General features: G+C 46.2%; 1 protein-coding gene across 1 annotated transcript in view; it reads right to left on the bottom strand.

Moving 5' to 3' along the window:
- Positions 1 to 12,632, bottom strand: part of MSN (moesin) — a 40,050-nt gene that overhangs the window by 13,608 nt on the left and 13,810 nt on the right. Inside the window, exon 2 of the mRNA XM_068411820.1 lies at positions 3,461 to 3,544. Coding sequence (XP_068267921.1) covers positions 3,461 to 3,544 — 84 coding nt within the window. The remainder of the gene's footprint in view (positions 1 to 3,460; positions 3,545 to 12,632) is intronic.

Genomic DNA, 12,632 nt, shown 5'->3' with positions numbered 1-12,632 from the left:
CGTTTCTGCCTCAAGCCCATTCACCTATTATTACTACGGAACTTTAGACTCAAACTGTTCCTCTTCATGAAGCTACTACCCAGATACAAGCTTTCCAGAAGTCTTCTGAATCCTATTCAGAGTAGATCAGAATTATGGGTGGCATAAAGAATATATTAGTCTACCTTTAGACACAACAGGTGGAAACAAATACTGCCTGAACAAAGCCAGTGGCACGCACCAAGGTAGCTGTGCAGCTAGAAACCTTGGTAGTACTTGGCAGCTTCCTTTTTGCTGAACTCAGCACTGACAGCTCAAAGTGAAAGGGCACTCTAGGGCAAAAACATGCAGAATATCTTAAAATTTCTCTGTGAAAGAGTCAAAAATCAGGTTTCACATCAGGTCAATGTGCTACAACAGCAAAATCCTAAGTTTGCTTTGTAGAGAAACTCTCCCTTCCTTGAAAAGCGCATTTATGAAACCAGCTCCTGTTTCAGAGCCAGCGTCAGGCAGAAAATACTAGGTTAGCAATTGCAGGAGCACAACATAGTCTAAGGGAGCTACAAAATGAACAGCCATAACTTTGTTCTTACACACCCCATCATGGGAGCGAAGACCACGTCAGTGCGCAGATCACCAGTCAGACAGCAGTCACCGCTTAGTCCCCGTGAGCAGGGAGAACAGCTCTGGACTAGCCCTGTACAGGACTAACCTACACAAACAGCTCAGCCATTTGAAACAGCTGGATATACGCCAGCTGACAATACATTCAAAGCCCCATCCCATACTAAAGGGAGCAAGTTCAGTATTTACTGTCAGCTCACCAGAGGCTCTCCAGTTCTGGTTTGATACTCTGTTAGCTCTTTATGCAAACATCAATAATCTGTCTGAGCATGCCCCTATACTTTCTTTTACATGCAAGTCTGACTATAAAGTCTCTTTTGCAATAGAAAGGAGCCTTGAATTTTCCATAAAAAAAAAAGATGGACAGACAACAGCCTGTTGTGTATCGGCATTCAGAGACCAAGATGAAACGTCTCCCACTGCGGCAGGAGCTGACTAGCTACCTCCTTTGCAATTAGTTTCCTTAATTGTAAAGGGCCAATGATTAGATTGCAGGGCAGTAACCGAAGCTGGGATTAGGCTCCTCAACCACTCACATAGCAGTAGCCTCACAAACTCCTTATTCAGGATAGAGGTGGAAGACTTTTGACATCTCCCCACATCTCCTGTCAAGTCCCCACCTCACTGCTCACAACGTTCTCAAGCCCTGGCACAGCGTTAGTCTCTCTACCACCATCACTGTGGTGGTGGTACCACACCAACACCACCTAGCACTCTCGTGCTAGGTCTTTGACTAATCATCTAGTCAAAGCCTGGACATCTGCCACTGATGAGGCCCTAGGACATTCGTTTCAGTATCAGCCCTATCAAGAACCAACATCACTACCTCCACAAGGAAATCTTGTGTGCTGGGCAGTGGAAAACAGTTTAATTCTTATTCCAGTGAGTGCAATATATGGACAGTACAAAGAGGTGGTGCCCACCAGACCTTTTAAAATAGCAAATGTTTAACACCTAGATTCAGACACTTTTTTCCCCACTGTATTTCCTCTTTCAACTCCACCTACAATCCGATTTAGCTGAAATAACACTGCCTCATTTACATTAGCAACTTGAAAACTTAGTTCTGCAACAGTATTTGTTTTCTCCCTTCAAAAAGTGTTTACTATGGAAAAAACAAAATAAAACTTCCGTTTAGACAGGTGCTGTGTTAAACACACTGCAGGGAGCAGGATGTACAGCTGTTCGAGAACATGACACAAAGGAGTGAAATCAATTACTAAGACATGAAGAGTTTCCATACTGGAAACACGATCAGATGCTCCTCAGACAGAAGTTGCTGAAGCCCCAGTTTGCCACCACAATGTCAGTTTACAGCAAAAGCTGCAGATGGTCTAGAGCTGACTGAAAAAAATCACATGCAGATTAAAAATACTACTGACTTCAGTAGTATCACTTCTTAACACCTGGTGCTTTGCTTGGATAATGTCAGAAACCAGACATTGAAAAATAATCATGGGAAGCATCCATGTGAAGAACACCCCCTCCAAAAAAACAGTCCACATTTTGATGAACTTGGGGGTATGTCACCTCAGCTTCATTGGCATGTGCTTCCATGAACTAACTGTGGTGGAGTTCCATGTTGCACACAGGGATTCTAGTCAGAATCTAGCTCTCACTTCTATCAATCAAAAACTGTCAGATTTTGAGACCACACAGGGCTAAAATATGTAGGGGCTACACCATGTAGTAACACACAGACAGCTGAGAACTACACTGCAACTCAGAACTTTCCTGAAAGCCTTTCTGCTTTTCCCAGTATGAAAGGATGCTCTTTTAGTAAAGCCTAGGATCTCACTCTATTCCCTCCGTTTCAGGGCTGGGCTGCAAACAGCAATATAGTATCTAGTGTTGAATCATCCAGCTGAGTATGAGAGAAAGTAGTAGTTGGTGGTTAAACATCTAAAAAAAATTTAATTAGGTTTTCTGGCCTCAAATGAAACAGCTGACTTCTATGGGTGGGTCAGCCCTTAAGTTTCTCTCTTCAGTAAGATAGGTACTATGTAGAGCTGGCCCCAGAACACTTAGCACTACTGAACCGCACCCATGTCTGACATATCTGGTCTGGCAGTTCCTTCATCTTGTCATTAATCCAAGACTCATTTTACTTTTCTTTAAGCTATGAACTTACTGTTCAGATTTGCCACCAAGCAGCGAATCCATGGCCTTCAGGATTACAGCAGAGAAACACAGTGGAGCCTGTCAACGTTTCAACCACTGCAACTGATAATGTCTGTCTTCAGCTGCTCCAACTTTGTGCTGCGCACACCTCCCTGCTGCTGTTTGGACCGAAGCAGGAGGAAATTTGCCTAGCCAGTGAACTCAGAGGAAGGCTGAAGCACCCACATGAAGACAGCCTGATACAGTACAGTACATAACTTAAGATTTCCCTCAAGGCCTGATGGGAGTATAGAATATCACTTCACCTGCACTTAAGGGTTGCAGCAACATTTGAAATCCAGCTCAGCCTCTTCTCTTTTAGAGACCAACTACTCTTTGAAATCAATTACACGATACTTGCAAGTAAGCCAACCAAAGATAGCTTACTACCTCCCTCACAAGACTTATCTTATGAATTATGACTGCAGACATATACTGCTTTCCAATTATTATTATTAGCTATAGCACCGATTCAGTTCATTAGAGGTAAGAATAACTCCTAACACATTCTTGAAGATTAAAAAAAATGTAGTCGTTTTGGAAAAAATGTATAACAACTTCAAGAGAACTCAGCATAGTAAGAAATTATACACACTGTCACTTAATCTTTGAGGTCCTTCAGAAATTGTTTGCTGTTGCCTTAATCGAATCACAACATCTGTATCAACTTTAGATCTTCTGCAGCTCCATCACTTACCTGGTCAAAGAGTTGCTTCCCTGTAGTGTTGGGCTGGATGGCAAACTCCAGCTCAGCATCCATGGTGGTAACACGCACACTGATCTGGAAGACAGAAAATGCATCATTACAACACATGCTCTAAGTAACGCTGCCCAATAGTGGAAACCAACATCTGCCTACAGCAGTTGCCTTAAGTTCTCTTGCTACATCTTCCCAAAATTATTCTCCTCAGATCCGAGATGCTGACAGCTGGCTAATTTCACAGTGCTTTGGTGAATCAGGTATCCAGTCGCTTGCTGGAAGGGCTGAACGCTCCCAAAAAGAGCTTTGCTACTTATACTTGGAAACAGCCTCTTCTACCAGGGAGAGTGCTGGCTTGTAAGCCTGACTTGCCCAGCACACCCACCAGTGAGAGCAAAGGTGCCCACAGGCCACATCTGAGCATAAGAGGGGTTACTTTACACAGGCCATTAAGCAACAGGTTCCTTTTTTCTTGTTTTAAAGTCTTTCCTAACACACTAATGTACCCACTACCATGAAAGAAAAACAGTCTTTTTGCTCCACTGTTTATGGATAAACACAGTAGCTACTCTTACCTGGTATCATCTGCTTAGGTGATTGAACGCTGAAGTATCTGAGTGCAGAGCAAGCACCAGAAAACAGAACTGAAATGTCTGTGGCAGCTCTTGGCAACCTGTGCCAGAATAGCTTTTAAGCTATTCAGAGCAGATCGGCCCTTAAAATTTAAAATAAAGCTGCTTCAGTAAGTATCTGCATAATTCATGCGGAATACCTATTTGTAAGACTCACATCTTTGTTAGCACAGTAAAAAAGGTCCCATGCTGGAGCCAGCAAACCTCCTTCACTGTCACTCACTCAAACACACCTGAGCTATCCGAGCAGCCACCACCCTTCCGTCAGCACATTCAATACCAGGAGATACACTTTTTTCCCTTAGCAGATGCCCCCGTGCTCAGGATGAGTAGCAACCCAAGGTTTAGGATCAGCAAAGCCCTGAATGAGGTCTGGCGCTTGCAACTTCAGCCTGTGCTATTTTAGAAGACAGCATGAGCTAAGACACCACAGGAAACGGGCTGGGAGCACCACACCCCGCACCGCCGGCCTCGGCCCAGCAGAGTTAACGCGTTCGGCAGCGGGCGGCCAGACACCGCGCAGGGAGAGCGCGGCCTGGGCTGTACCCGGGATGTTTCAACCACTAGTTTCATAGTGATTTAATACTTGGCTGAGAAGTTAGTTTGCTGTAACACTGAGCTTTGTTAAGCCTCACTGGTGTGGAAACAACGTACAAAGAATTTTTTTCCCATGTGGTACCAAGCCAGGTTTTTTTGAGCCACTCGTTGTGAACGGGAACAACAAAGTGGGGTTTCTGCCATGTCAGGTGGTGGGAGGCACTGCTCTCCGTTCCCATCAGCAGATAAGAGGCCTGACAGCACTTCAGAGCAGATGCAGCTTTACCGAGTGTTGTGTTTCATTTCAAGAGCCCGTGTACCGGGACAGAAATACAAACTGGTTCTCCTAGCGTGTAAAAAGGCTGAAAAACCGAGCACCAAGGGAGCTTCACTCTGAAAGACACCCAGGGGCCACCTCACTACTGGCAAGTCTGATCTTAATGTGCTCTGCCTGCAGCTCAGGCCAACAAGGAGACCTACAGACTGCTGTAATCTCCACCTGACAATGAAGTGCCAGGCACTGCACGTTTGCCCTCATGCTCCTCATTCATTTGAAGTCTTACTTTTAGTAAAATCACTTTACTGAGGCATTCACAGCCAAGTACTGCCCAACACAGTTGTTACACAAGGGTTACACAATGAAAGTGCTATACCAGAAGAAAGACAGCGTGATCCAGTCCCACCATAATTTAGACTCTTCTGTTTGCCTTGTCCCTTGAGAATTACCCTGCCGAAGCACTTGTAAACCATTTATCTAGCTTACCATCAATGCTTATTCTAAGAAAAGCCTCAAGATTCATCAGCATTAAGCTTTTATACTTTGTATTTCTACACTATCTAATGAGGTTTTCCTAGGTTTGAAGGCTGGCATAACCATCAGCATGCTTACCATTTGGGTTGCAAACAGAATAAAATGCTCCTCAGTGAGACAACCAACCTGGACTGCTGAGCACATACAAATCTAGCTCTGTCAGTGCAGGCAGGCAAGGTGCACACTGCTGAGGTGTAAGGAATAGGAGTAAACACAGTGAGAAAAGGACATTGCCCACCAGCGATCAGATCACAAGGTCCACAGTGGCAGCACTCAGCCCCAAGGACACTTCACCCTTTTTCCAAAATTTATTGTTCGTAAACTTCTGTCTTGAACTTTCAACACTCAGAAGGTGTTTTTAGAGGACTCGCTGGATTTCATTGTCAACAGATTTACCAAAAATACTATCCCAATGCAGTAACTGATACTCAAATTCTATTTAAACCAACTCATTGAATTTTTTCATCATAGCATTTATAATACACCCACTGCTGTATCCAAGTGTCTGCAACCCACTAAATTCTGCTTAGATCTTACACTAGCAGAAGTTTTACCCCAGTAGGTGGCCTCTAAACAACCTTCATCTTTCCATCACCTAATAGAATATTTTGCATACAAACAGCTATCAACATTATATGATAAGCTTCCAGAGGAGATCATCATGCACATTACAAGAAAACTCAAGCATTACACTTCAACAAGCAAATTTACAGTCACCAAGCTAAAAAATACTCAAGAAAAAAACCATATTTAACTGATTCATTTCATAACCGCTACAGGAAAGAGCTAGAAACCCAGCATCTCTTCCTCTTCTCTGTTTGAGGAATTACCATTGTTCTACCAGTCTAAGCAGAGCTGAAGACTGTCACTACCAGAGCATATTAAGAGTTTCCTGCTGCCAAGGACAGGGTTGTGGTGAGGGCAAGACCTCCTGCACACAGAGCCTCTTGCATGGAAGAGACACTGTTCCAGCCCCTAGATCAGCTGCAGCCAAAGAAAGCTCCTTCTGATAGGCAAAAGCTTTCACAAGCTACAGGACACCACCACCCTCCTCCCATAGTGTTCAGCAGACTACAGGAGACAGACAGTGGTACCAGGCACCCATCTGCAACATCTTTTCAGAAATTTTAATGTTGCCCATATACCTTCAGGTCTCACTTTCTGCCTCACTGAGATTCCCAGTAAGTTTTATTAGCAGCAACGACTATCAGTTATCTTCCAGGTGTCTGAGTGAGCCCTAGTAACCTGCTATAACTACTTCCTAAGATGAAAATTTGTAGCTGCATACGGCAGCACAAACAGGAAAGACTGACACCGTCACACCAAGCAACGGATGTGTTACTTGCACTAACGCCCCAGCACGTTGAGCAGTGCAAGAGGTAGAACAGACAATGCTGTTTGTCATGAGCTGAGACAGGAACAGAGTACTAGGAAATTCATGTCAGAATAATAGGTAAAGTCAGCACAAGAGACTATGAACCTCTACAAAACCCTGACCCTGACCTAAAGCTTCTTTCCTCCCTGGATTTCCTGAATGCAAGGAAGCTGTTATACCCTGCTGCTCTGTAGACTTCAAGCTTCAGATCATCACGCTTCCCAGGTTCGAGCCACCAAGTGCACTATTTCCAGAGAAAGTCACATAGGAAAGAGTCATACTTTATTACTCATTTGACTGTTATGGAACAGAAGTTGAGTTAAAAAGAAATTCCAGGCCATCCTTTATAGACCCTCTATGCTCTACGGCACCAGTTCACCCAGCAGTTACTGCAGTTAAAGATACAGACTAACACCATGCATCAGTTCCAACAGCTCTGATCAGAGAAGCACATCAAATCCAGCTGGAGTTGCACGAACTCTGAACTCAAGATCCCATAAGGCACCCTAATAATCTAAAAACCTTCCCAGTTTTGGCTTTCAGCAAGATTAGCAACAGCACAGTAAGCACAATGAGAATTGTTCCTCTGTCCCTCAAAACACACAAGTGTTTTCTGGAGGACAAACGCTCCCCAGGGCCGTACTTCGCTTCCCACCAGCGGGCCAGCCGACACGGGCCCTGCTACAAGGACAGGAGCCACGGCAGCCCACAGAGCGTGCAGGGCATCGTGCTTTGCATGGCCCCGGAAGAGCAGAGGCAATGCCCCACCTGCAGCACCAGCAATACTCACAGACATCTGGCTCCTTCCCGAGTGCCAGCGCTCTGCCGAAACAGCCCTGTGTCCTCTGCGCCTGGGCCTGGGTGAGGCTGGACTCGGGTCATGTGAAAGCGCTTGCAACTTCTAAAGGGATTACACTTAATTAAACCAAGCCCCCTTCCAGTAGTCTTAAAGGGCCTTTTCATACCCCTAAGCTCATCAGGGAGCAGCAGGCACACCCCAGGCACCAGCCCTGGCCCTGCCCCACTGCAGCCCCCCAAGAGCATTAACCCTCTCAATGACTCCCTGGAGCTTCCAGCCCTCTCCACCGCCCTCCTCCCCACTCAGCTGGGGACACGGGGCTCCTCACTTGACCAGAGCCACAGGGAGGCCACTAAGGCCAAGGAAGGCGTCCCATTCCACTCCACTGTGAGGGTTTGAATAAAGTCACCATATGAGAGTGGAGGAGGAAGCTTGCCCACCTTTGATGCACTCTGTACCAACAAGCCAGAAGTACCTGCGTGCTACAGAGTACGTGTTATAACATCACCCTTACAGTCACTGATCGTGTCTTGGCTTTGTTTTGGTACCCGACTACAGCCTGTAGCAGGAACTCACCCTTTGAAGAATCCCTTAGGATTTTAGTGCAGAACCTGAATGCAAAGAGCTGATGCTATAGAAACATTGAGCTTCTTGACACGTGCATCTTTCGGTCATGTTCAGCTAAAACTAAAAATGGACACAAGCAAAGATCATTACCTGAAAACGTTTTACCAGATATACGATACCCACATGATTGTTTTAAGAGAAAAAAATTGCACTTTCCCCACCTATCCCATTCCCTTTGCACCTTTGACAGCACAGCATCTAAGCTCGTTTTGCAGAAGTAGTTGTCAGTTATTCAGCTGGAGCTATTTTTAATGTCATTTCCGACAAAGCCAGACAGATTCGGCACTCACGGTACCTTTCAGCAATACACTAGTTATAAACTCATCCCAGCTGTCTGCCCCTGCTGTAGGGTCAGACACAGCACAGGGCAGTCAGCTATAGATTGTGGGTTGAATTTCTGAAGGTACTGACTGCCTAATGATCTTGCAGCTTACTGCCTTTCTTATGCACCCACCCACCTTATGCACCCACCCACCATTTAAAACTAGCTCAGTATTACAAGCTTCAGACTGCTTTACACGAGCAAGACACACTAGGCTGTCATTAAAGCACAAAGAATGCCAACTGTAACAGTCAAACTCAGCAAGAAATGGCAGGCTTATGTGAAGCTTACAGTAACATTTCATCCACTGTTATGCCAAATTTCACAGCTCAGTGTCATCGACTAAGGGAAATTTCAGTTCATACCTAGAAGAAAACTAAATTAAAAGCCACCTGCAGAGGGAGGACAGGCTTCTCTAAGTAGCCAGTGACAAAAGGAACACGGGATTGGGCAGTCCAATCTCAATTAATGAGCTCAACCACTGTTTGAGTTCAGCTTGGCAGAGACATCAAGAATTGTAGTCTGGAAGCACAGAAAGAAGCTCCACTTACCAGCTTCAGTAACAAGTATTTTTTCTGGCATGCTCCCTTATCCCCACCACCACCCCCTTTGCAGAAGGATGGAGGAGATCACACATCCAGTGTGCAATGAAACACACGCAGCTGGGCTCTAGACCAAAAGCGTGAGGAACTTGCAGCATCCTCCAGATTCCACTGGAAAGTGCGTACTGCTGCCAAGCGACCTCAAGATCACAAATGTGATCAGAGTCCTCAAGGAAAGTCCATAACTACTGGATTTATGTGCAGAACCCTGTTGCCACATATGCAATATATCACTTTACCCTAAATATACCACACGTATTGATAAGTTCACTTAAAAACCAAACACACAAACTTCCTTCATTTAAAATCAAGCGGCAGATAAGGCTGAGCAGCACCTCATCAGCAAAATCTCATACTTAGGTCAGCATTGAACTAAAAGTGATAAAAGAGCAAATCACTTGAATTGCAGCATGAGCAATCCGTCTGAATGCTAAACTGAGAAGAGCTGGGAGAAGGCACCACCAGCTGACATCCCAGAAAGACAGCTGTCAGCTCTGGTGCCCTCTGAAGCCGGGGAAGGGGCTGAGCTGGGCCCCGCTCTGGTTCACCCATGGAAGGTGCTGAGTCAGGCCCTGACCCAGCACAGCCAGGGAAGGGGCTGAGCTGTGGAAGGTGCTGGCTGGGCCCTGCCCCAGCACGGCGCAAGCTGGTCTGCAGGCAGGGAAGGGGCAGCTGCTGCAGCACAGCCTCGCTGCGCAGCCCTGTTCTCGCAGAAGCACCAGCAAGCCCCACCAGGGAAGCAATAGGGCTAAATCTGACTAGATTTGCTCTCATGTGGTCTCACTCCTTCCCTGTGAAGCAGCCCAGCAGCAAGCCAGCTCAGATTCACAAACCACCGCGGAGCCACACCGTACCAAAGCCACCTTATAGCCGTGTCCCCTCTGCACCCCCACGGGCTGCTCTCAGTGCCCAGCAAGGCCAGGCGGCCTACGAGGGCACCGGGCCGCAGCCTTCACACGGCTCCAGGAGCCATGCTGCCGAGGACAGCAAGAGGCAAAAGCCACCCCGGGACACGAGCAAGAGTGAGGACGGTCACGGCTCTGAGAGCGCCTGCAGAAACCCAGCAGAGAGGGCGGAGGAGGCAGCGGCGGAGCCACAGGAAGCCAGATGTGCCTCATGACACTGGCGTGCGCTGACACATCTCACTCCAGAGACACCCGGGGTGCTGCCAGTGCAGGAAGCGCTCTGCCCCAGCTTCCAGCAAAACTCACCTTATAGCACTGACTTACTAACACGGGCCGGTGGGACGCTGGCTACAGCACACTGGCCATTGAACAGCTACGCTGCAGGTTACCCACTCTTCTAGCACCTGGTGACTAACGTGGAAGTGTTTAGAAGTACCTCTGACCCATGCGGAGCTTGGAGGAGCAGAGAATTTCTGCTTTATCTAACAAAGGTGCTCAAAATAAGCTGATTCTGTGTCCACTCCAGCAGCATTTTCTGCACAAGTTCTCCGACAGGGTTTATAGCAGGCATCACATCCAGCAGCTGAAAGAGCCAGCCCCTGTTCTTGAAACGGGCAAGGAGAAGAGACTGAGGTGGCTCAAAAATCTGGTACAAAATATAATGCTAAAGCAGACAGTTTCAAAAAGAAACCAAGTGATTTATCCTAATATACACCCTGGCATACTGTAGTGTCAGAGCCCCAAATATGTATCTGTTTGGCTGTTAACACAGAGACTATTTTGAGATTAATTTGTACTGCTCATCTCCCAGTGATAAGGAAAATAAAATCCTTCCATACAGCCAGTGGTAAACAGGAATGTTCCCAGGAAAAAAAAATCAGTTTCCTTGAAGACACTTGCTGCCATCGAAAAGGCCATGCCTACAGAGCCGAGCAACACAGCAGTACTTTGTTGCTTTTCTGGTTCTCAAGACCAAGTGTGAGAAGCCACAACTATCTTTGTGCTGAATACCCTCTTCGCAAGTGATCAATACCTGGTGTTCCACGGGGCAGGAGTACGGGGTAGCCAAGTGGAGCCTGAGGACATGTCCATCAGTCCAGACATCAGTTACTCATATCTAGTCAGGGAGTCTACTTCAGGCATCCTCATATAAACTAGGCCTTTTTTTTTTCCTCAAGTGGTAGAGAATCAGATTTATTACCCCCAAGGACAGTCTCTCTCAGAAAATGAGGTCTCCGTCAAACCACTCACAGAGCTCACAAAAGGGCTTCAAAAAAGCCTATTCCTTATGCAAAGGGCTGATGTTTGCAGTTGCCTTACTTTAGAGGCCTTCACTCAGCCACCCTGCCCAAAGTTTTCAGTTTGCTCATAATCAACATTTCCAAGGTCCAGAGCTGTCGTCTTCCATCAGTACTAGCCAGCACACACCAGCAATGCAAGAACGCAGGGCCACGCAAAGCTGGGGCTACACCAATGCTTCTTAATAGGTTGGAGAACTCAGCATTTTAGAACTCTGAAGGCATCATTTACCCAATTTAATCAGTGATTTGGGCAGGCAACTTTTTCAGTGAAGAGTTCTACTTTATAAGAAGATTACTACAAAGTTATTCATTCAAAAGAATAAAAAAAAGTTCAGGGAATTCCCCTACCCCCTCCACAGCATGGCTTCCGAAATCACCAATGACATGTTTCCAAGTTAAAGCTACTTGAATATTAATTCCTTCCTTTTCAACCAAGCAGATAGCAAGTAGTCTCATCCTACCAGCGGTGTTTCAACACCATGGCTGCTAGCAGCTTGCACCCTGTCCAAAGGGCAAACAAGTTTCAGTTTGACAAGAGGAGTTGCAAGATGAGAGTACTGAGCCAGTAATAGCAGCCATGAGTGAATGGCACATTTACAGTCAAGCCCAGATACTTGTATGCCACTTATTACACAACTCACAACCTTGTGCAATGGATCAATTCCTCTATTTTTGCCATTTCCTTTCTCATAAATAGACTCCCCGTGCACCTCCCTTTGCTTTCCTGTAGCTGTTCCAAGCCATTAACATTGCCGTTTGCTAGTTCTTTAGAGCTAGTCAAAGAGGCCCTTAGAATAACTATTTTTGTACCTGTTGTTTGAGCTACTGAGAGAGAACATCCTTTGCTAGTCAAAACCCAGAAGCAGATTACAAAACCATGGGGAAAAACCCTGACCCCTTTTCTACAACGTCTCTATCAAGAAGCAAAACTCAGAGCAAAATCTAGCCTTGTGCAGTTGCCCTCATTCAGCTTCCACACCCCGGGTACCTTTGGGTTTTGTCTCATAAACGCCCGTTTGTTCTGTGCCTGTTAGAAGGTGCTATTCTCTGGAGAAACAGTATATGCCTATTATGGCCTCCGCACACTAACAGCAGGGTTGGCAGTTGCACTTCACATGTCTGAGCTTAACCACATCCCCGGCTAAAGCTCTTCAACTCAAAGGCAGTCAGGAGGGCGGTGGGCGTTTGAAATGCCAGTAGCGGTACAGGTGACATTCCTCACAGCCATTGCGTGCCCCTCGTAGGCAATCCCAGTCCC

This window comes from Nyctibius grandis, chromosome 13 (genome assembly GCF_013368605.1).
Source record: "Nyctibius grandis isolate bNycGra1 chromosome 13, bNycGra1.pri, whole genome shotgun sequence".
In the NCBI taxonomy this organism is placed as follows: Eukaryota; Metazoa; Chordata; class Aves; order Nyctibiiformes; family Nyctibiidae; genus Nyctibius; species Nyctibius grandis.
The sequence above is the reverse complement of the archived record's forward strand: the minus strand, read 5'-3'. Positions and strand labels throughout refer to the sequence as shown.